The 24,756-nt window shown below is 42.9% G+C and overlaps 1 protein-coding gene across 3 annotated transcripts in view; it reads left to right on the top strand.

Annotated features, from left to right (window-relative positions):
• Positions 1 to 24,756, top strand: part of SCUBE2 (signal peptide, CUB domain and EGF like domain containing 2) — a 63,648-nt gene that overhangs the window by 5,830 nt on the left and 33,062 nt on the right. For all 3 annotated transcript variants that reach the window (XM_025459436.3, XM_025459431.3, XM_035704212.2), the window contains exons 3-9: positions 3,472 to 3,597; positions 8,504 to 8,638; positions 14,232 to 14,357; positions 16,944 to 17,060; positions 17,691 to 17,780; positions 23,006 to 23,122; positions 24,079 to 24,201. In XM_025459436.3, coding sequence (XP_025315221.3) covers positions 3,472 to 3,597; positions 8,504 to 8,638; positions 14,232 to 14,357; positions 16,944 to 17,060; positions 17,691 to 17,780; positions 23,006 to 23,122; positions 24,079 to 24,201 — 834 coding nt within the window. The remainder of the gene's footprint in view (positions 1 to 3,471; positions 3,598 to 8,503; positions 8,639 to 14,231; positions 14,358 to 16,943; positions 17,061 to 17,690; positions 17,781 to 23,005; positions 23,123 to 24,078; positions 24,202 to 24,756) is intronic.

The following is a 24,756-nucleotide window of genomic DNA, read 5'->3' as shown; positions in this document are numbered from 1 at the left end:
GATTTACTAATTAGAGGACAGTATCTGTATATAGCTGTTTTTATTTTTAGCCGTACAACATTTAGTCAAGATGTTTCCAAAGTTACTTGGCTAATACTTTTTCCTACATTTCCCTCAATGTGGTTGTTATTCATTTGTTATACAGCTAAGTTCATTTGTTTCTCTTTGTATCCCATTTTTATTTGTTCCCCCCCACCTCTGTACACTGGTTGACTGTATGTATGTACATATATACATATATATGTATGTACATAAAAATGTATGTCCTTATGTATGTCTGTATGTATTCATGCATATATCACTATGGTTCCAAGAGTCAAAACTATAAAAATGCCATACTCAGAGGGAGTAATACTCCCTCTCCCTATTTCTGTTCCCCTGTTTCACATTCCTCCTTTTCATCCTTTTCCCACGCACCATGGATCACAAAACTCTCTAATTTCTGTTTTATCCTTCATGCTTCCTAGATTTCTTTTGCTCATTAACTGGTTCTTTCTTTCTTTCTTTCTTTCTTTCTTTCTTTCTTTCTTTCTTTCTGTTCTTCTTTTCTTTCTTTCTTCTTCTTCTTCTTCTTCTTCTTCTTCTTCTTCTCTCTTCTTCTTCTTCTTCCTTCCTTCCTTCCTTCTTCCTTCCTTCCTTCCTTCCTTCTTCCTTCCTTCCTTCCTTCCTTCCTTCCTTCCTTCCTTCCTTCTTTCTTTCTTTCAGAAGATGAGAGAGAAAGAGAGAGAACAAGCATGAATGGTGGGGCGCAGGGCCAAGGGAGAGGGAAAGAGAGAATCTTAAGCAGGCTTCATGCTTGGTATGGAGCCTGATGCGGGACTTCATCTTGTAACTCTAAAATCATGACCTGAGGGCAGCCCCGGTGGTACAGCGGTTTGGCGCCGCCTGCAGCCCAGGGCATGATCCTGGAGACCCTGGATTGAGTCCTACGTCAGGCTCTCTGCATGGAGCCTGCTTCTCCCTCTGCCTGTGTCTCTGCCTCTCTCTCTCTCTCTCTCTCTGCATCTCTATGAATAAATAAATAAAATAAAATCTTAAAAAAAAAAAAATCATGACCTGAGCTGAAATCAAGAGTCAGATGCTTAACTGACTGAGACACCCTGGTGCCCTGATAAATGTGTATATTCTTTTTAACTACTTAAGTGAATTCTAACCATAAAATTGACCAATTCAAACTAAGTGTACAAATCAATGATTTTGAATAAATTAACTGAGTCAGCCGTGCAACTATCACATAATATAGTTTTCAAACATATTCCTTATCTCAGTAAGATCCCCCATTCCCAGCCCCAGCTTTGGACAACCACTAGTCTACTTCCTGTCTGTACAGATTTGCCTTTTCTGGATATTTCATATAAATAGAATCATACAATATGTGGTATTTTGCTTTTGGCTTCCTTCACCTAGCATGTTTTTGAGATTCATCCATGTTGTAGCCTGTACTGGCATTTTATTCCTTTTTACTATTGACTAGTATTCTATTGTATGGATATGCCATATTTTGTTTATCCATTCACCAATTGATGGATATGTGGGTTTTTTCTACTTTTGGGCTATCATATATAATGTTGCTATGAACATTTACCTGCACATCTTTGTGTGGATATAATTTTTCATTTCTCTTACATATATACTTAGAAGTATATAGACATTTCTAGATTGCATGTGAAATTTATGTTTAACCTTTTAAGAAACTGCTACACTGTTTCCAAAGTGGTTATGCTATCTTACATTACCATCAGCAAGGTATGAGGGTTCCCATTTCTCCACATCCTCATCAACATTTGTTTTTCTCTTTTTTATTTTTATTTTTATTTTTATTTATTTTTAAAAATTCTCCATCAACTCTTGGTTTTTCTTTTTTAAGATTTTATTTATTTATTCAGGAGAGACACAGAGAGAGGCAGAGACACAGGCAGAGGGAGAAGCAGGCCCCATGCAGGGAGCCTGACGTGAGACTCGATCCCGGGTCTCCAGGATCACGCCCCGGGCAGAAGGCAGGTGCTAAACTGCTGAGCCACCCAGAGATCCCTGTTTTTCTCTTTTTTAAAATCAAAACTGTTCTAGTGAGTGTGAAATGGTATCACACTGTGGTTTCAATTTGAATTCCAATAATAATTAACAATACTGACCATTTTTCATATGCTTATTACCCATTTGTATATCATCTTTGGTGAAATGTCTATTCAAATCATTTGCCCATTCTGAAATTGGGTTGTTTGTCTTATTATTGCTGTGATAATTCTTTGTAAGTCCTTTACAAGGTACGTGATTTGCAAATATTAAAGTTTTGAATTTTTTATAAACTCCAACTTATTAATTTAAAAATTTATGACTTGTGTGTTTGGTGTTATAGCTAAGAAATCTTTACCTAATCCAATGTCTCAGATTTTTCTCATAAAAGCTTTAGTTTTTTCTTAAAAGTTTTATAGTTTTAGCTCTTACATTTAGGTCCCTGATCTATTTTGAGTTGATTTTTGTGTAGGTGTGAGGTCTAAATTCATCATTTTGCATATGGATATTCAGTTGTCTCAGCACTATTTATTGAAAAGACTATCATTTCTCCCAATAAATTGCCTTAGCATTCTTGTCGATAATCAAGTGAGCATAAATATAATGGTTTATTTCTAGACTCTCTGTCCTGTTCCATTGATCTGTATGTTTTCCTTTATGCCTGTACCACACTGTCTTGATAACTGTAGCTTTTTGTTAAGTGAAAGTCCTCCAAATCAAAAGAAAGTTCTACTTTTTCAATATTGTTTTGATTCTTCTGAGTCTTTTGCATTTCTGTATACATTTTAGGATAAGCTTGTCAAGTCTACCAAAAAGCACGCTAGAATGGGTGTATTTTTCATATTCCCTTATTTTTTTACATGATAACAAACTTCAGATATTCTTGGATTTTGATCATTTTAATTAATTAATTAATTAATTAATTAATTAATTTAAAAAGATTTTATTTATTTATTCATGATAGACATAGAGAGAGAGAGAGGCAGAGACACAGGCAGAGGGAGAAGCAGGCTCCATGCAGGGAGCCCGGACGTGGGACTTGATCCCGGGACTCCAGGGTCATGTCCTGAGACTAAGGCAGGTGCTAAACCACTGAGCCACCCAGGGATCCCCCTGATTATTTTAATTTAGTAGTATATCCTAGAAATCACCCCAAATAAGTTCATCGATATCTTTCTCATTCTTTTTTTTTTTTTTTTTTTCCAACAGCTGCATGGTACTTCATTGGATAGTTCTTCAACTACTTTCCTATATATGGGCACTTAGTCTGTTTCTAGTATTTTGTGATTACAAACAATACTGCAGTGAATAACCTTGTGCATAATATTTTTCCTACTGTTGGAGCTGTATCTTCAGAGTAGATTCCTAGAAGCGGGATGACTGATTAGAAGTTAAATATGTATATCTCCATCCTAAAGAAATGGCCCCAGTCTGGCTTACTTCTCTTTTATTCTTCAGATATTGATGAATGTGAAAATGAACTCAACGGAGGCTGTGTCCATGACTGTTTGAATATTCCAGGCAATTATCGCTGCACTTGTTTTGATGGCTTCATGTTGGCTCATGATGGTCATAATTGTCTTGGTAAGGAAAATGGTTGGAAATGGCAGACCTCCTTCACCTACCCTCTGGCACACCACCCTTTTGTTTCCTTTGATGAAAACATACTTATTAAAACAAAAAGGGGATCAGAGACTTGTGTTTTCTGGCCCCCTAGAAATCACATTCCCTGATAGAAAACCAGGTAAAGTGTTTTAGTTTTTATGATCATTCATGATATCAATTCTCCATTAGTCTAAGGAGATGGACATCATTGTTGTTACTTATTTCTAGCATTGACTTGTCACCTTCAAGATCTCTGATCTTGTGTTAAAAGACTTATAACAGTTTCTTTAATGGTGTATCTCTATCCTAGAATTAGGTAAAACTCCTTATTCTGAAAATTCCAAATGTGAGACTATTCTAAATGTATGATTGGATCTCAGCCAGGTAACCTCACCCCCTTTTTTCTTAAGAGACAGAAAAGTTCAAACAGAAACCTTCCATTAACATCCTCCTATTATTCCCCAAAACAGAAACATCTGTTGGAGTTTTAGTCTCTGAGTTAGGGGCTCCAAAGGACATTGTTTGTGTTGGTTGCTTATGCCAGGAATAAAAAAGAATTCAGAAACAGCAAATAATTGGATAGGGCTGAGTATTGAATCATCTTAGAGGATGCAGCACACCTGGCAGACAGGTATCTGTGGTCTGTTTGCATTTTAAGGCTGGTGCTACCAGTTGTACAGGAGGACATCATGGGAGACAGAGGGCATCAGGGTCCCTTAACCCTTTAAGTGGTTAACTTGCTGATGTCTGCTTGGCTGACCAAGGAGTAACTTCAGCCAGACCCTGACACAGGGGGACAGCTACTGAGATGCCCGTTATAGTACGGCAGAGTGGCTGCTTGATTAAATGCTTTGAGATCAGCATAAAAGTCACTAGATAAGAATAGACGGAGCTTGTTTTTTGAGTGGTGGAGAAGGATACTTTCCCATCTGGGAATCAACCCTTGTATGGCGTTTATCCCACTTCAATGTCACCTAGAACCCCGTCTTGATAGAGATCCTGTCCCTTCCTGTTTGCACGCTGTGTGAGAGGTCAGTCTTTGGGTCAGAACACTTGGCTTTCCAAGCCTGCAGCTGTCAGGAAGATTTGATTGAGGGCTGAGGGCTCACTAACCCCTTTGCAGACTGTCTAGGGCAATCAGGACCATGAAAAGACACTAGAGAGACAATCCTGATAATAGCAGTCAATTGAAATTAATTAAAAACTCAAAAACAAAAACATGCACAAAAAATCCCAATAAAGTTATTTTCAGAGTGTAATTTTTGGGGAAGCACACAGTGTGTTTTGGGGGCTTTGTTCTATTTTTACCATTTTCTGGGGGGAAATTTCACATTTCCTTTTGACTTGCCAAGAGTGGCATTTTGGGGAACTTATATCTACTGGCAGATCCAGTCATCATAGTTGTGCTTAAACTCCAGGTTGTGCCTGGGGAACGTGTGAGCTTCCTAAGAGCAAGAGACTAAACCATCCAGGGTTTAAGGACCTGGGCCAGGTTTGGGTTGGGTGGTTCTGAGTAAAGGCCAGCTCAGAAATCCTGAGGCCCAGAGTCTTTTCTTCCCTTGGCTGTTTACACAGATATTTCAGCAGACTATCTCCATTTCCTGTCCTTGGGGTCTCTTTGTGGCCTTGGTAGCAAGCTTGTGCCCAGCAGAAATATACTGAGTATCTGCAGGGATAAAGATCTTTTAAAGGAAGCCATGAGCAAATGAAGTGGTATAGTAAGAAAAGCAGGACCAGCAGACAGTAATTTCTGTGCCATTTAGACTTGAGAGGGCTGAAGCATTTTGTGATAAGGAAGTTCAGAGCCAAAACTTTTCAGGAGCAGCACTTTCCTGCATTCTCTGGGTTGACCATTGACTGCTCCTTGGCCTTTTATCACACGTTAGCCACAAATATATTAGCCAGAATTTACACAGTACAAATACCACTTAACTCTGGCACCAGACCCAAAGTCTTCCAAGATCCTGAAGGCCTATGAGCCTGAAAAATGAAATGCAGCTCTTTCACATAGCTCACCTGTCTGAATTCAGTTTCTATTTATTGAGTGTCTAGGAGTACTTCCTATCTATTCAGTGTTGTGGCAGTGGTTCTCAGCTCTGGCTGTACATTAGAATTATTCAAGAAGTTTAAAATAACACCATTGCCTAGGTCTCATACAAGAATAATTAGATCAATGTCTCAGGAGGTGGAGTCCAGGCATCTGGGTGCTAACATGCTGTTGGAATTGAGAACCACTGTCTTGTAGTCTGAAGAAACTCGTCAAGTGCATGATAACCTCTTTGTGCATGTGCATGTGAACACACACACTTTTATGTTAATCCAGTCAGAGTACATTACCCAACTCAATGACACATTTCTAATGGCTTTGGAGAAAGGAATAGTAGGTTAAATGCAGGGTGGGTGGGTGGCAGCTCAGAGGGGAGTATACCTTTACTCAAAACCAATTCATGGGCAACCCGGCTGGCTCAGTGATTTAGTGCCGCCTTCGGCCCAGGGCCTGATCCTGGAGGCCCCGGGATCCAGTCCCATGTCAGGCTCCCTGCATGGAGCCTGCTTCTCCCTCTGCCTATGTCTCTGCCTCTCTCTCTCTCTTTCTCTCTCTCTTTGTCCCTCATGAATAAATAAATAAAATCTTAAAAACAAAACAAAAACAAAAACAATCCAGGATTTGGAATGCAGGAAAACAGATCTCTCCTGCTCACCATGAGTCCTCACCATGGAACACCTTAGCCAGATGTGTTCCAGTGTGGCTTATCCTTTGGAATGTGCTCTCTTTACTCTTTGGCATAGAGAAGGGCAAGTTTGTTAGGCTTGAGGGGATGGCCTGAGTCCCATCAGTTTAGAAAGACATCTGCCTGGTAGTGTGGGAGGATGCATGACTGTAAGATCTGAAGCTTGAAACCAGATAACAGATATTTAAATGTGAATTTTCTTGTTATGGATGTGCCCAGAAGCTAGTGATAGGCACATGGGAAATCAGGCTGGAGAAATAAATGGCTTTTATTAATTTTTTTAGATTTAATTTCTTTATTTGAGAGAGAGAGAGAGAGAGAGAATTAGCACAAGTGAGCAGGGGGAGGAGCAGAGGGCAAGGGAGAAGCAGATTCCATGCTGAGCACAGAGCCTGATGTGGAGCTTGATCCCTCAACTCTGAGATCATGACCTGAGCTAAAATCAAGAGTCAGATGCTTAACCAACTGAGCCACCTAGGAGCCCCAAAATAAATAGTTTTTATACCAGCCTTCTCCTTGAGCCTTTGTCATATCTGAGATTTTTCTGGAAGTTTCATCTGCTTTGGCTCTGGTGATGCTATGCTCTCCTGCTTTTTTGTTCATGCATTGAACAATTAATGTACACCTGCAGTGTCCAGGGCTGTGCTAAATACAACAAAAATCTCTGTCCTTAAGAAGTCAGCAGTCTAGTGGAGATGGGTAAGTGAAAGCTATGAGGTGTCAAAAGGTACAAATTAAAAAAAGATTTGAGAATGCGATGTGTTAAGTGTATTGATGGGGCTGTGCACAGAGTAATGTATGACACAGTGGCAGGAAGGTCCTTTAACTCTACCCTGGGAGGTGGTGGAAGGTAGTTGGAGGAGGACTCACTGCCTTTCTGTCTTTCATGGCTCCTTCTCTGGGGCTTCTGGTATCTCCTCTCCCTCCTCCTGCCCCTGGCATTCTCCTGACTTCTACCTCTGGCTGTGTGCTCACTGCAGCCCTTCTCTTCCTTCCCTCTCCTGCCTTTGGCTTCCTCACTGACACCCACTTTGTCAGGCCACCAAAAGTAAACAGCATTCAGAGGTGGCTTTACAACACCAGATTCAGGTTTCCCACTGCCTCCTGGACCAAGGGCTGACTATCAGCATCTCACATACACCACCTCCCTACCATGGTTGGGTCCAAGCACATCTCCACCTTCACTTCCCCACCCAGCTCTGGTCTTCATGTTTCTCGGCGCCCCCATCCAATGCTCATGTGGTTCTCCACCCTGCAGGCACCTTGCCCACAGTCCTCTTCTATTTCTTCTTTCCTAGGCACCCCCTGGCCAAGCCCCAGGTCTTGTCCCAGCTGAGGCTATTTGAGGTACACCTGTGAAGCCAGACTCCCAGGCTTTTGATTCTTTTCCTTCCTTGTGTCCTACCCTTGGCTACCACCTTCTTCCCAACTCAAGGGTCCAACCATGTTACTCATGCTGCAGTGGTTTGCAGCTGCCTCTCAAATCAAGGTGGAACTTCTTTGCCTGGTATTCAAGGTCCCTCCATGGTGTGACTCAATGTATTCCCAGCTTCATCTCCTGGAACTTACCTACATGTACCTGTGCTCCAGCTCCATTGAATGGCCACCCTTATCTGGGCATACTCCATGCTCCCCAGCACCTGCACTATGCTCATGCCCTTTCTTTTGCCTAGAATCCGTTCTCCTGATTTAGAACTGAAGACATCCTGTAGGGCCCATCTTTCATCAGCTTTTCCATAAAATCCATCCTGATACCGCACAACCAGGTAACCTCTTTTTCCTCTGTGCCACCTTTTGCTGTCTCTTACAATTACTTGTATGTTTGTCTCTTTCCCTCTGCTGAGGGACATGCTCCTAGAGCAGAAGAATTTGATCCTACTCATTTGTGTTTTACTGTCTCCTCCAGCCCCATACTTTGGAAAGAGAAGGTGTTCTATAAATATTTACTGAATTGACTTTCTTGTGTTCGTGTGGGAGGCCTGGTTAAGGGATCTTGAGATCTCTGCAGTCTGGGGTCCCTGCTGACTTCCGTTCTGTGATGCAGAGAAGGAAGAGGGACCTCATCTCTGCTTAGCAGGTGTCCCTGAGCTGCCGGGAGGGGAGGGCATTTGAAAAAGTCACAAAAGCAAAGGCTAATCCTCCTCTCCCTCCAGATGTGGACGAGTGCCTGGAGAACAATGGTGGCTGCCAGCACACCTGTGTAAACGTCATGGGGAGCTACGAGTGCCGCTGCAAGGAGGGATTTTTCCTGAGTGACAATCAGCACACATGCATTCACCGCTTGGAAGGTGCCTCTGCTCTGCTGTGGGGAGGGGAGCAAGAGGGACAGAGGGGAAGGGGCTGGGGAGGGTCACCTCTAGGGACCTCCCCTACCCTCTATGATTTTTGAGGGGAAGCACAGAGTATGGAAGATCTGGAGGCCTGAGAATGAGTCCAGACCCTGCTACTGGGCAGTTTTACCTTCCTCGCCTGGCAAAATAAGTGGGTTGGGCTGGGTGAGCTCTAAGGTCTCTTCAAACGCTCACATTCCTGATTCTAATCTTTAAATAGAAAACATTTCAAACATGACTAGATGTTTCAGGTGAAATGTAATGGACAATCTGCCAAGTTTTTCAGAAAAGGTGCTGCAAACCACAGCACCAAGTGTGAGCCTGCTCTGGGCTCTGGGTGGGTAGGGAGGGGCTGGAGCCTTTTTTATAGGGACTTACAGACCCAGATCTGGCCTTCCCTGTGTTTCCCATTTTTGAACTCTGAGCCTCTTTGGTTCCAGTGCAGAGGGACCCCTTCCCCAGATGTGGGCTTCCTATGTTCTGGTTTGCCACAGCTTCCTGTTCCTTCGTGAATTTGTAGACAACTCTGCTGGTGGCCTCCCTTTTGTTCTCTTTGCTTTGGGTCTATACCTTTCTTATTCCTCTATTAGTTCAGTGGATTCTCAGCAGGGGGAGAGGCATTAAGAACACGTGGCCATAAAAAAAAAAAAAAAAAAAAAAAAAGAACACGTGGCCATGAGAAATGACAAATACCCACCATTTGCTTCAACGTGGATGGAACTGGAGGGTATTATGCTGAGTGAAATAAGTCAATTGGAGAAGGACAAACATTATGTGGTCTCATTCATTTGGGGAATATAAATAATAGTGAAAGGGAATAAAGGGGAAAGGAGAAAAAATAAGTGGGAAATATCAGAAAGGGAGACAGAACATGAAAGACTCCTAACTCTGGGAAACGAACTAGGGGTGGTGGAAGGGGAGGAGGGCGGGGGTTGGGGGTCACTGGGTGGCAGGCACTGAGGTGGGCACTTGACAGGATGAGCACTGGGTGTTATTCTGAATGTTGGCAAATTGAACACCAATAAAAAATAAATTTATTATTAAAAAAAAGAACACGAGGCCAATCAGCCGCTTTTAGCTGAATGACACATTTTTTTAAATTTATTTTTAAAAAGATTTTATTTATTCATGAGAAACAGAGTGGGGGGGGCAGGGGCAGAGACACAAGCAGAGGGAGAAGCAGGCTCCATGCAGGGAACCTGATGTGGGACTCGATCCCGGGTCTTCAGGATCACCCCCTGGGCTGAAGGTTGCACTAAACTACTGAGCCACCCAGTGGTGGCTGCCCATTTTTTAATTCTCTGCTCTTTCTTAAGCCAAAGAACCACATTTTGGTGGCTGTATTCCCCGGGGGTTGCCTGTGCATGTTTGTAGGGGAAGTGCTCTAAACATTAGATTGTTAACTCATTTTGGCATGCACTACTGTTCATTCTCATAACTCAAGAATGAGGGGATTTTAAGTTCTGCTGCTATTTAATCACACATGAGTAGGTTTATTGTTTAATCATGGTTCTTGTGACTTTTTTTTTTCTTGTGACTTTTCAAGGGTGTCTTTGAGGAAGGTGATTTTTGTCTCATTTTCCAAGAATGATGAGTCCCTTCTCATACCTGACTAGAAAGCTGTTTGGGTACTAAGAATGGTTACAGGCCAATGGGTCTGCTGAGTCTTATCACCCTGAGTCTGCTTGTTCTCAGTATTTGGGCAGGATAGACACACACTGGCTCTAATCAGGCAGATCTCTTATCTCATGCAGGCGTGGCCCTTGATAGAGTAGCAGTTGGGTTTCACATTCCTGGTAGTTGCTCTGGACTTTTCTGAGAGCCTTGCATTTGGGATGAGGCAGGATTAAGAAGCCAGCAGCAAGAGCAATCTAGATCTCAGGGGACCTCCTCTTTGGTTGCTCAAAGCTGCTTCCTGGGAAGTCACTTGGTTCCCCCACAGGTGCTGGGGACATGAATGGGGATCTGTGGGTCAGGCTGTTTCTTGAACACCGTATGGATCCCATCCACTAGCAAAGCAACTTCACAGTTATTAAGATCATCTCTTACTCTTGCACTTCCAAAGCAGTGGCTTAGCTCCTTTCTGCCCTCTGGCAGGACCTCCAGACTGATTACAGACACAGGATCTTCATAACAGAAGTAAATACAAAAGCAGTTCCTTTCTGCAATCCTTGTTTTCTAAATTTTCTACAATTCAGACATTCTTGGATTCCCTGAAGAATATTTAAAATGAATATACTTGTCTGGGGCTAAAACCAAAATCCAAGAATTTGAGTTGTGGTCTGGAAGGGCTCTCTGATTTTTTTTTTTTTTAAGATTTTTATTTATTTTTTAAGAGAGACAGAGAAAGAGAGAGAGAGAGAGAGAGAGGCAGGCAGAGACACAGGCACAGGGAGAAGCAGGCCCCATGCAGGGAGCCCAATGTGGGACTCAGTCCCCAGGATCACAGCCTGGGGCTGAAGGCGGCCCTAAACCACTGAGGCACCCAGACTGCCCTCTCTGTGATTTTTTTTCTGTGGTGTTTCAGCCCGATCGCTTGGTGAATTCATAGCAGCATGAGCCAACAGTTTGTAGTGGACTATAACTGAGACCCTGTCCATCCAAAGGTTTTACCTCTTCAAATAGAGCAGTCTGTAAACAGTGTTCCTTTAGGATTTCCTCCTTGATGTGCACATTAAGCCCTCAGAAATGGTATTAAAGTGGACTTTAAAACCCCCCTGTTGAGACTCCAAAATTGATTAAGTGAAGATAATACTGCAAGCTAGAATTTTCTAGTGTTTTGGTTGTTATTTTTAATAATTATTTACTAAATGATCTTCAGTTCAGGGGATCATAATAGATGATTCTGAGGGAAAGCTTAAGCTATTGATTTTTTTTTTCTCTCAGAGACCCCAAAGCTCTGATAAAGAGACTGTGTGTTTTCACCCATGTAATGGGGGTAGGCTGGAGAGAGACATACTGCCCCAGTCAGGCTTTGTCCCTATTCATGGGTGCTCAGGCTCTCAAAATGAGCATTCCGCTTTTGTTTTGTCTGCTCTGAGAAGATTTTTCGATGTTTGCACCACTGCCTTTTCAAAGTAGGGGGAAGGTGTCAGGGCAGTGAGGAAGGGGCTATGCTCTCAGCAGGGCCTGTTTCTGTCTTTGATAGAATCTTTTTCACTGTTTGCAAGGCCTGTTTTTATTCAGCTTCTAGAAATATTCTTCAGTGGGACCACTGCAATAGGATATTTCTAATGTTTTTTGAGCTATTTCCCTCTTGGTGAACTAACATTCCCAAACATGATTGGCAGCCCAATCTGGGGGTAAGGGTGGAGCCAGAACCACGCCAGGGCCTCTCAGTTTGGACCAGACCCATCTGCCTTCCCGTAGCAGTGGCCTTATTTTTGGAGTCAGGGTACTATCAACAGCTTCAGGGGCACCTTTTGAAAAGCCCCAGCATTTCCAGAGCCATTTTAATGCCTATTATCTCCTGGTAACTTTAGGTCTAGCTTGATATGATAAGACATCAGGGCACAACTTTTCGTGTATCCCCATGGCATCTGGCACACGGTCAGGTTTTTTTTAAACATAGTCAATTCTTATGAAATATTTCTTGTGTAAATGAATTGCTGCTCTAAGGCAGTAAAGGTCACTTTGCAAATGTTTTTACAGACTTGTAAACAGAGTGAAAAGAAGCAGCAGCGGCTGACCTGTTTGGGGACTGTGCTTTGCTGGTGTTGCTGCTGCCCTTTCTTGGGCACTGTTATGTTTTGCCCTATGTGCTCCTGGCACCTGTGATCCCAAATGCTCTGCTGATCCAAGGGCAAATGTAATTCTTCCTAGGTCTTCCTAGGAGGACAGGACACTGTTTCTGGAGGCAGCTCCTCACATCCTGTGCCGCCTCAGTATTGGGAGCAAGTAACATTTCCAAAAATCACCAGCCAGAGCTGAGAGAAAGCTTTGCTCTGATCCAGTACAAGTCTCATTCTGTATTAATTGACAGCAGCCTTGGCATGGGTGAATGAATCTCAGCAACTTCCCGCAGATTGAGTGCTGGAGTTCAAACAGCTTGTAACTGTCAGCTAAAAAACAAAGTGGTTTTAAGAGAGTATGGGATGTATTAACTATTATGCTGTCTTTTGGAATAGGAATGACATCTGTTTGTATTAAAATAGCTAGCTATTCCAGTTAAGCATAGATCAACGGCTCTGTGGTGAGAATTGGAGACAAATGATTTTTGTCTTAATTAGAACCAATTGCCTAAGGTTTTAGGGGTACAATACAGAACAGTGTAGGATCCCATAGAAGCTGAATGAAAACTTCTTGCACTCATGTTTAAAACAGTGCTACTGGGGATCCCTGGGTGGCGCAGCGGTTTAGCACCTGCCTTTGGCCAGGGCACGATCCTGGAGACCCGGGATCGAATCCCACGTCGGGCTCCTGGTGCATGGAGCCTGCTTCTCTCTCTGTCTCTCTCTGTGACTATCATAAAAAAAAAAAAAAAAAAAAAAAAAAAAAAAAAAAAAAAAAATAAAACAGTGCTACTTCTCATGTGAGAGGGCGTCTTGTTGGTTGAGAACAAAAAAACCTACTCTCAGAGATGTTCATTGCATGGATGCAAAGAAGCATCAGATGGGCATGTCCTCAATAGTAATGCAGTGCAAACTGAGCAGAGGTTTTGAGAATACTCTAGGGTGTGGAGATAGTTCCTCCAGAGCACTGGCAGGTGGCAGGGTCTTAAAGAATTGGTTTTGAGAAGTGGTAGGATTCTAGCAAACCACACAGACCCACACTATGTTATGACCCCTTCATTGAAACGCATGTTAAACCAGCTGGGAAAATAACCCCCTTCCCTGCACTGTGACCACAAGATTGGACCTAATGAAGATCATAGTATACCTGGAAAGAATTTTACAGCCGCTGAAGGAAACCACACATGTGAGGTCTCTCTCTGTTCTCTCTGTTGTTGTGTTGCTGCTGCGCTCAGAGGCTTCTGGGGGGTGGCGAAGGTCCAGGGACTGAGAGTGGTCACAGAAGAGAGGCCCCTGGGCTGGTGTCCATGTGCTGAGGCTTAAATGCAGCAGTCGCAGTCACCTCCAAGTGTGGATTCGGTTGGGGTAGAGAAGAGGGTTGACATTTTCAGAAAATCCTCTTCAAGAGTATGTGAAAGAGTTGGCAGTCTTCATCTATGTGCACATTTTCTTAGAGAGATTCTCCTTCTTTGTATTCTTGGTCAGGAGGGGTAGGAGGAGTACCAGTTCCTGGGGTCTGCAGGCTGTGGTTCCACACCCACCAGCAAGCTCCTGGTGGGCACTTTCTTTTCCAAGTATTAGGAGGGCTCCTTCCTCTTGAGGAGCCTTGCAACATCACTGCAACATCTCTTGGGTGACAGAGGAAATTTTTTATGTCTCTGTTAACTGGCCTGACTGGATTTTAATGACATGTTCTCTTAAAATGTGGGGCTGATGAAGACAGAGGCAGTCAGGTCCCACCCTCCAGTCCTTTGCAGTGCCCCTGGGGCTCAAGATAGTGCTCACAGCCTGGTCACTGGCTGCATGCCGCTGTTTTGCAGAGGGTCTGAGCTGCATGAATCAGAATCATGGCTGTAGTCACATCTGCAAGGAGGCCCCGAGGGGCAGCGTCGCCTGCGAGTGCAGGCCTGGCTTCGAGCTGGCCAAGAACCAGAGAGACTGCATCTGTAAGTACAGACTAGCACATACCTGTGCTGGGAACCATCCTACCCCCAGAGGTTGTCTTCTGCAGTCCAGCAGCCGAAATGCCACCTCCTGGCAGAGCAGCTATATCAGGGCAGGCAGCTGTCCGCAGGATACTAACCTCCACTGAAGGCTAAATTCGCTGCACGGGGGGTAGTCTCCCCTAGGGAAGGAAGAGGATGCTTTTTAAGGGAACCCATCGAAGGAAATAAAATTCGCAAGTCAGGACTGTGAATGCTGGGGGCCGGTCTCCCTGTTCCCATAGAATAAAATCAAATATGGTCATCTGGCCATCAAAGCTCTTTGCTACCTGGTCCTGCTTCTTGTGCAAACCTCATCTGCCTCCTTTTCCCAAACACCCAACCTCTTTGCCTGTCGGAGAACAGCCCATGTTCCCTAGGTCTCAGGCCTTCCCCAAGCATTCCTCTCTGCCTGGCTTGGTGAATTCTCACTCAACCTTTAATATTCTGCTAACTTCTTTTTTTTTTTTTTTTTTTAAAGATTTTATTTATTTATTCATAGACACACACAGAGAGAGGCAGAGACACAGACAGAGAGAGAAGCAGGCTCCATGCAAGGAGCCCGATGTGGGACTCGATCCCAGGTCTCCAGGATCACATCCCAAGCTACAGGTGGCACCAAACCGCTGTGCCACCTGGGCTCCCCTATTCTGCTAACTTCTAATGATAATAATGATAAGGAGAGGTAGCTACTTTTGAGGGTGTATTTATGTGTAAAGACTTGTCCAAAGGTATAGCAATTTCATCAAATTCTTCATATCACCACCCTATTGAGCTAAGTATTATTATCCTCATTTTCAGTTTGAGAAAATTGTGGAGAAGGTAAAGCAACAAGGTCACACAGGGAGCATGCAGCCAGTTAGGGTTCAGATGTAGGTCCTCCTAGCTCTAAGGCTGGTGGATCTTGCTAAATTGCCCAGAAGCCTGCCCTGACCGGCCCGGCCACCATTTTGTATTTTGGCTCCCACAGCGCTGTTGGTTCCTCAGTGGGAGCACGTGACACCCAGGGTTGAATTGTGCATTTATGTGTCTGTCTCCCCAACTGTGAGTGCCCACAGTCAGGGACTTCGTCTTATTTTTGCTTCTCAGTGTCCCCACTGGGTGCCTACTACAGGTTGGGCTCAATACACATTTGTTTCATGAATGGTGTACACAGTTTGGACATAGCCGCCACACGATGATGAAACACAGGAATGAAACCCCAACTGGTAATAGGAAACAACCGGCCATTAAAGGTGTTCCTAAACCACTATTATGCTAGAGGAAACATGGATGATTTTCCTTTAGCAACTCTTCCAAAGCCATGGACCTGCTGTAATTCCCCTGCAGTTTGCTAGGGATGGTTGTTTACAGTGAGTTGACCTTTGTGATTGAGAGATGAGGAGGTTGTTTCTTCAGTAAGAGCTTTCTCTCCATTGTCTCCATCACAAAGCAGAGTAGCCCTAAAACCTGACAAACCAGGGCTGGTGCCACCGCCAGAAACAGATTCTGATAGGCTCTTAGGGCTCCTAAAAGTGAGGCTGTCCCTGAGGGCTTCCAGTGGGCTGAACAAAGTGGAGACTGCTTATCCTGGCTCCAGGTATCCTCACAAGGAGGACCCAGGCCTCCAGAGGAGACTCGCCTGTGGAGTGAGATTCTTTGGCATTTCAGTTTTTCAGAGGCCAGTAGAATACTTGGGATTTAAATTTTAAAATATTTTTAAGATGTCACTTCTCCAATAATATAATCACATTTGAAGAAAGAACAAAAAGAAAAAAAAAGATGCAGATTCCACCACATAACCAGCTGCTTCACTTTTTTTTTTCTCTTCCTTCCTGCTACTTCACTTTGTTCTTATTCCTATTTAGTTGTTCTCAGGCATACACAATTTTTACATCACTGTAATCACAGAACAGTTTCTTTCTCACATCACAAATATGTATTTCGTTCTTTTAAGTTGGAAAAATTACAAATGCCTGTGTAATTCAAACAGTTTTAAGTGTGTAAAGAAAACCATATCCTTTCCCTTCCCATTTCTCTTGCCAAAGGTAACCACTGTTCAGTTTGATGAGTGGATTGTTTTGAGTTGGCTTCTCTGGTTACCCTCCCTTCTAACTAATCTAGATAGAATCTGATGAGAGAAATCCTAACATATAAATACAAATAAGTATTATCTGTTTCTTCCAGCCATAAAGTGCTATAACATTTTCTGTAGCCCCAGTACAGCCATATTAACATGCAAACTTCTCCTGATAGCCCAAAGCAGTAGTCTAGAATCTTTTGATATAATTCCTCTTGAAAAGTGAAAATCTCCGTAGCCTTCCCATCTCCATCTTCCTATATAACTGCTCAAATCCATCATTTAGCATTTCTTGAATTCATACTGTGACTATCTATTCTCAGAGACAGCATTAGGCTCTGTCTGAGTCAGTTACTTCATTATGCACAATGCTGAGCACATACTAGGTGCTCAAATACTTGCTGAATGAAAATCAGAGATCTTCCCAAGCAAGCACAGCCCCGGGTTGTGGAAAACTCAGTGCTCAGTGTGTTGATTCATTTTCCTCTCAGTGACCTGTAACCATGGAAACGGTGGGTGCCAGCACTCCTGTGAGGACACTGCTGATGGCCCCGAGTGTAGCTGCCACCCACAGTACAAGATGCATGCAGATGGGAAGAGCTGCCTTGGTGAGTGAGTGACCCCTACACTTGGTAAGGGTCTGTCCCCAGCCCACCTGCCCACTCCTAACCCTAACCCTAACCCTATTAATGGTGTTAAGCACCAGATTCAGGGAGCTTCCAGTATTTGCCTCTGAATGGGTCCCGTGCAGCTTTACATGTGGCAGTGGGAATGAGTGGTCTAGTCCCGGGAGGGGGGCGTCTCTCTCTCTCTCTCTCTCCCCCCTCAGAAAGCCCTTTCTCTTCTCTTGGACTAGGGGGCTCCTGAAGATGGTATTCTGGAGACTGGGACATTACATCCTAAGGAGCAAGGGTGACATGAAGTTAAAGCTAGCCATTTGTAAAGACACAGTGGCCTTTATGGTCAGCAGAAGACAGTGTTAGAGTGAATCTGAAGCTTGCATTCCCTGGTGTCTCTTTGGTCACTGCAATATGCTTCAAAAATCTTTCTCATATTTAATGTTTACTAAGGCTTCATGGCCATTTAACGTGCTATGTTTCCCACAGAGCCTCATTACAACATATCTTTATTGAGTGAACAGAGTTGCATATCCTACATTGTTCTCATGTCTGGGGTTTCGGCAGAAGTGGTCATACAGGGGATGAGTAAACAGACTCGCTCTCTGGTGTCTCTTGTAGAGCGAGAGGATGCTGTCCCGGAGGTGACGGAGAGCAATGCCACATCAGTGGTGGATGGCGATAAACGGGTGAAGCGGCGGCTGCTCATGGGTAGGCACTCCCACCCCCTCCTGTCTTTTCCCTTTCCTTCCCTAACTTACTACATCAGACCTGAACCTGGGGCCCATACACCCTCAGATCAGCTGGACCAGGGTCAGCAGCCCCTCTCAAGCTAGGCTGTGTTTGCTCTTCACCTACTACTGTTACTTAGTCACCATCTGAGGATCCTGCCATTGTGGGATGGACACCAGATGCCAGAATAACCAGGTTAGCCTCCCAGCACTGCCCCCCAGCTAGCTGTAAGACTTGGGCAAATGGCCCTGAGCCTCTGTCTCCTGGTCTTTCTTGAAAATGGATGCAATTAAAAAAAAAAAATGGATGCAATAAAGCCTGCCTCTTAGGGTTATCAGGAAGCTCAGTGAGGATGATAATATGCAGAAGCGCCCAGAGTCCAATGCCTGGGACTTATCGGGTGGTCAGTGAATGTCAATTCCAGTCCCTTTGAGTAACTATGACCAGGAAGGCACTTTAGGCAGTCCTTAGCTTAACATGGCAATCTGTTTTTGTCAGCTGAGTCCTCTTCTCTCTGACTTCAGCCCATGTCGATGGCAAAAGAGATGAATGGAGAAGAGGGGCACTTGGCTGTGGGATGTAAGAAGGTCTGCCAGCAAGTCTGCCAGCAGAGCTGGAGATGGGAGCAGAAGTAGAGGCGGTGGCTGTGGGGGTGGCAGTCAGAACCTTTGGCACACTATTATTCTGGAGAAAGCTTGGCTTGACCTAAACAAAACTGACTCTTTGATAGCTTCTAGATTTAACAGGTAATATATTGAGCAGCCATTGGTTACCAGGCAGGTGACATTTCTGAGCTCTTTTCTGCCCTCTTAAAGTTATTTTTAATTGTGTTAAAATAGTACATATGAATAATACAAAAAAAACCTTAAAAACCTAATTAGTGCTATGAAGCTTGTAATGAAATACATCATTTCCTTGCCTCAAACTTCCCATGCCCTCATTCCATTTGCCAGAGGCAACAATTATCATTTCTCTTAGTTGTTTCTTCTTCTGACTCCCTTTCCCCCATATTTCTGAAAAGTGTATGCAATTATTTCTCTTTTTTCCAGTTCTATTATATTATACACTTATTTCTTGACATGTCAGTTTTAGATAGTAGCTTTGACTTCCTATTCCAGAGCACACTGAGTTTTAGCTCTCTCCTGCCCACTCCCAAAATGCACACACTCTCCCTCTCCTATAGTGGAGTTGTATCACTACTGAAGTCAAAGTTATATATTTACATCATTGTGACTATAAGTATCTAAATGTGAGTCACCTGCACCATGTAGTTTGCTATGATTATTATTTTCTTTCTTTTCTTAGAGGTACGTAAAAATACTTCTAAGTGCCTCTTACCAGTTTTTTTTTGTTTTTTGTTTTTTTTTTTTTGCAAATTTTGGGTGGCGTTCTAAAACCCTTTCAATGTGTTCAAATACAGCAATTGACTTATTAATTCCATTTTCTTCTTAACAAGTGTCTTCTAGGGGCACCTGGGTGGCTCAATTGGTTAAGTGACTGCCTTTGGCTCAGGTCATGATCTCAGGGTCCTGGGATCAAGCCTCAAGGCAGGCTCCCTGCTCAGAAGGAAGTCTGCTTCTCTCTCTGCCCCTCCCCACTGCTCATGCTCTCTCTCTCTCATAAACAAGTAAAATCTTAAAAAAAAAAAAAAAAAAAAAAAGTGTCTTCTGAGGCTTCCCCTGCTCTAGAGGGGCCCGACTCTCAGGGCTGGCTTGCACACCTCTCATCCCACTAGCGCCAGCCTAGGAAGCCCTTCATCATGCTCCTGTGTTGGTAGACCCCATGTCTTCTCTGTTGTTAGTTCACATAAGGAGGTATAGGTTTTTAAAAACCTCCCATGCCTGAAAATGCCTTTTGGGTTTTTGTCAGCTGCGTCCTCTTCTCTCTGACTTCAGCCCATGTGGCAAACGAGATGCATGGAGAAGAGTGGCACTTTATTGAGTATTTGGTTCAGTATAGAATTCAGAGTTGGGGATCCTTGGGTGGCTCAGCAGTTTAGCGCCTGCCTTTGGCCCTGGGCGTGATCCTGGAGTCCCAGGATTACATCGGGCTCCCTGCATGGAGCCTGCTTCTCCCTCTGCCTCTCTCTCTCTCTGTGTCTCTCATGAATAAATAAATAAAATCTTAAAAAAAAAAAAAAGAATTTAGAGTTGTGAGTAGTGAGTGCTGTATTGTTTTCAAGGATTCGGTGTTGTTTCAAGAAGTCTAAAGTCATTTTTATTCATGATCCTTTGAATGGAACCGACGAAAGCTTCTCTCTGGTTGCTTTCACAGTCTTCTTGTCCCTGGTGATCTGAAATTTCACATTAATGACCCTTGCAAAAAAACAAAACAAAACAAAAACAGTTATGGCTCTCATGATGGGACTTTATCCACCTGTTATGCTGAAGACTTGATTGGCCTCTGCAGTATGGATATTTGAGCCCCTTAGCTCCAAGAAAGTGCCTATATTTTTGCTTTGATAATTTTCTTAACTACATATTCTCTATTCTTTCTCTCTGGAATATCTGTTAGTTGACTGTTTTAGCTCCTCTAATTTTCTTCTCTTTTCTTAAATTTTTGTTCTACTTCCTAGGAGATTTTTCTTTCTTTCTTTCTTTTTTTTCTTTTAACCCTCTATAGGATTCTTCTTAAATTTCTGCTTTCATATTTTAATTTTTCAAGAATTTTACTTTGGTATTTTATTGTAGGCACCTAATCATATTTCATGAATGCTTTTCTTATCTTTCTGGGGGAAATTATGAGATTTTTAAAACTTCTCTTTTGCTCCCTGTATTATCTTTGTTTCTTCCAAGTTCCCTTTTCCCTTTTCATTTGATTTGGTGCCTTTATTTCATGTTAAAGGCCTTCCTGAAATGTTTGGTGATTCTAGGCTGGCTTCATATTTAATGGGGAAATACTAAAAAATCAATTGGATATTCTATCGGCTGGTAGGCTTTAAGCTTGGATGAGGCCACTAGGCAGTGGCTTACACATTTCATTTGGAGATCCTCAAATGCCAGTATCTATAGGTTTTTTCATTTGGACAGGCCAGTTTAGCTGGAGAGAAGTCCTTTAGTCTCCCACTAAGGGGACATAGACTTGACTGCCAGCGATCCTGGAGCTGGGGTGGTAGTGGTGGTGAGGCTTTGAGATCTTTCTTTTCAGAGTACACACTTTCACCTGACAGTGTCTCCTCCTCCCTCTCTGCTATTCCTGGTGTCCGTGAGTCCAGTGTTTCTTTAGTCCCACTTCTCTAGAAGATACATTTCTCTGCGGTGGCCCAAATAGGAAAGAGGTAGAGTCACCTGGCTGTGGAATTTAGGAGGGGATCTGGGGGTTTATCTGTTTGTTATATAGACTTACTATCAATCTTCCTATTTTTAGCTCCTTTCTCACCTCTGCCTCTAGAGTGAGTTAGTATCTCCAATTCCCAGGCCTTTCTGGATTCTGTGGCTCACATGAGCTTACCAATTGTTGGCACTCCCTCTGCAGACCACTAGGATTTAGCTTTCTGCTTTGTCCATTACTGCCTCTCCTTGACATGCTGCTTCCAGAATATTTGGTGTCTTTCATGTATTGTCTTTGCTTCTCTTTTCTCTGTCCTGAGGGATTTGTACTTTTTAAAAATTTTAATTTCGGTGTAGTTAACATACAGTGTTGTATTAGTTTCAGGTGATTCAACACTTCCATAATATATCACTTGGTGCTTATCACAATAAGTGCCTTCCTTAATCTCCATCACCTGTTTCACTCATCCCCTCGCCCACCTCCCCTCTGGTAACCATCAATTTGTTCTCTATAGTTAAGAGTCTGTTTCTCGGCTTGTCTTTCCTTCTTTTTTCCTTTGCTCATTTGTTTTGTTTCTTAAGTTCCACACATGAGTGAAATCATATGGTATTTGTCTTTCTCTGACTTACTTCACTTAGCATACTACCCTCTAATTCCATCCACGTTGTTGTAAATGGCAAGGTTTCATTCTTTTTATGGTTGAGTAATATTCCATTGTATATACCACATCTTCTTTATCCATTCGTCAATTGATAGACATTTGGGCTATTTCCATAATTTGACTATTGTAGATAATGCTGCTATAAACATTGGGTGCATGTATCCCTTTGAATTAGTGTTTTCATATTTTGAGGGTAAATACTCAATAGTGCGATTACTGGATGTTAGAGTAGTTCTATTTTTAACTTTTTGAGGAAACTCCATACTTTTTTCCACAGTGGCTGTAGCAGTTCTTGATGACTTATACTTAAAAAAACCTATTCACTCTCATGCTAGTTTTTTTTTTTTAAGATTTTATTTATTTATTTGAGGGAGAGAGAGAGCACAAGCAGGGGGGCAGGGCAGAGGGAGTGGGAGAGCAGATTCCCCACTGAGCAAGGAGCCCAACTCATGGCTTGATTCCAGGACCCTAGGATCATGACCTGGGCCAAAGCAGACGCTTAACCAACTGAGCTACCCAGGTGTCCCTCATGTTAGGTTTAGAGAGCAAACAGAGATATACCTATTCTAACTGTCATATTTAACTAGAACTAAGCTTTTCCTCTAAGGCTCTACATTGAGGTAGCTACTGAAGTAAAAGCAGTAAGTAAAACTAGAAAGACATTTGCTTATTGTCCCTCATCTCTATAGACGTTACTTAACAACTGTGGCTGATTTCATGTACTTCTAACAGTTCTTTCTCCTTTCAGGGAAAGGTAAACTCCTAACATGAGTTAATTGGCAGTTCCAAGAAAGTCATTGGTCTGCAGCAAGAGAATGGCTAGGGTAGGCGAAGCTTACCCTCTCTTGCTTCGCCCATTACTTATATTGAAGGGAGGGGGTTCAGGATTAAGGAGGAACATCCCCCTTTGCCCTGTTCTGCATCCACATCTAGCTTGCCAGATGTGGCCACACTTAGCTGGTCAGTGGCTGTGGATCAATAGGAACTTGTATTGGCTTCAGATCTACCAGTAGGGGGGAAAAAGGCTCAGCAGGTTGGAGAGACATTTTTAACCCCCTAACAAGCATCTTTGTGAGATGTCACTTATTTAGCTGGGTGAGAGGAGCTGTGCCTGCAGGTGGTAGAGACTTGAGGTACAACTGTGAGTACGCCATCATGCTTCTTGGCTTCCATGAACTCTGTCAAGTATGAATCCTGCAGCCATATCCTTTCCTCCCAGCCATATCAGCACTTCTTTAGCAAGCTAACTGTCTTTTTCTTACCTCCTTGTCAGAAACCTGTGCTGTCAACAATGGAGGCTGCGATCGCACCTGTAAGGATACTTCAACAGGTGTTCACTGCAGCTGTCCTGTTGGATTTACTCTCCAGCTGGACGGGAAGACCTGTAAAGGTAGCCTGTGCCTCTCCATGCTGCTAATGTGCAAGGATAAAGGGAGCTCTTCCCCTCCATTCCTCCTGAGTGACTCCAGATTTGCTCATGATTCATATCAATGGAAGCTTTTCTTCCCTGGGCTAGTGGAAGGTTATAATTGAGTAAGCTTAATTAGGACCAACTTAATTACATTAACTGTTGAGAAGGTCAGCTTCTGCAAGCATCAGATAACTCATTTCAGGGAGCAACCTTATTAGAAAAAGGCAGAAGTTCAAGAAAACATTCACTTGCAGGTGATAATATCAGTATATCATAAATAACAGCCTAGAGATTATGATATAAATAACAGCCAAGATTATTATTCAGAGAACTTAATAAATAGCTGTCCAATTAACTTTTGCTGATAAATAGAGACCTCAATGACCTGCTAGTATTTTGTGGGCAAGAGTACAAAGGCTTAGTTCTTTAACATGATAAAAAGCAGATAACCAGTTACCAGATGAAACTGAGAGAAGATAAGATTAATTTGAGTATCAGGAATCATTTAAAAGCATTGAGGCTACTTGATCGTTGTGTAATTTGCCAAAACAAATGTTCTAATTCCTTATAACTTTAATCATTAAACTGGAATGGAAAGTATACCAAAGGGAGCCATCTTATCTCAAGAGAGCAGTGCAAGGATGAGAATATAACAGGACATCACCATTCTTTCCCATAATCTGTTTCCTTAATGCTAGTCAAGGGTAGCACAAGTCAGAGTTCTCATGGGGATGAGGCACTCATCTTTCCAAATTGGTTCAGCCAGACAAGAAAACATGTGTAAGATTAAAAACATCAGCAAACATCCTTAAATGCTTTCATGGGTCTGTTTTTGTTGCAGAGAGTAATGAAGCACGCACACAATAGCACGTCAGGGATTTGTGGAAAACCAGGCCAGTTTTGCTATCTGATTTGCTGATGCTTCCCTGTTACAGATATTGATGAATGCCAGACCCATAATGGAGGTTGTGATCATTTCTGCAAAAACACTGTGGGTAGCTTTGACTGCAGCTGCAAAAAAGGATTTAAATTATTAACAGATGAGAAGTCTTGCCAAGGTATGTGCTGAAACGTAGCGGGGCTATGTGGTGCCCACTGATTGGAGCCGAGAAGACGAAACCCCATGCTGGCAGAGACTGGTTCATTGGGCTTCTTGATGGAGTCATTAATCCAACCTCCAACCCAAGCTTCACTTATTTCATTTGTTGGTAGAATAAAAACACTTATGTAGCTCACAAGTATATTTTGAAAATTAAGCTGTTAATGATTAGAGAACACCTCAAAGTATCCATCTGGTGTGATTACAGCAGAGCTCGCTGCTGGAAATGGAATAGATCACAGAGTGTAAACAGGTTTGCATTAGGGTGTTGAGATTTATGAATAATTTCTTTCTAAAATTTCCTTTAATTTTGTGGATTTTATAACAAAACTTGGTGGCAAAAAATATGTAGATTTAGTTAACACACCTTACTTTTTCCTAGCAAAAAGTTGGGGTCAACCCATAATCAAGGTCATGTACCGGTTGGTCTCTTCCTTATAGCCCTTGTTTTAATGAGAAACCAGCCTTTGGGGTTTGGGGAGAGGGATGGTGGAGAGGGATGGTGGAGAGGGAT

This window comes from Canis lupus, chromosome 21, assembly GCF_003254725.2.
Source record: "Canis lupus dingo isolate Sandy chromosome 21, ASM325472v2, whole genome shotgun sequence".
In the NCBI taxonomy this organism is placed as follows: Eukaryota; Metazoa; Chordata; class Mammalia; order Carnivora; family Canidae; genus Canis; species Canis lupus.
The sequence above is the reverse complement of the archived record's forward strand: the minus strand, read 5'-3'. Positions and strand labels throughout refer to the sequence as shown.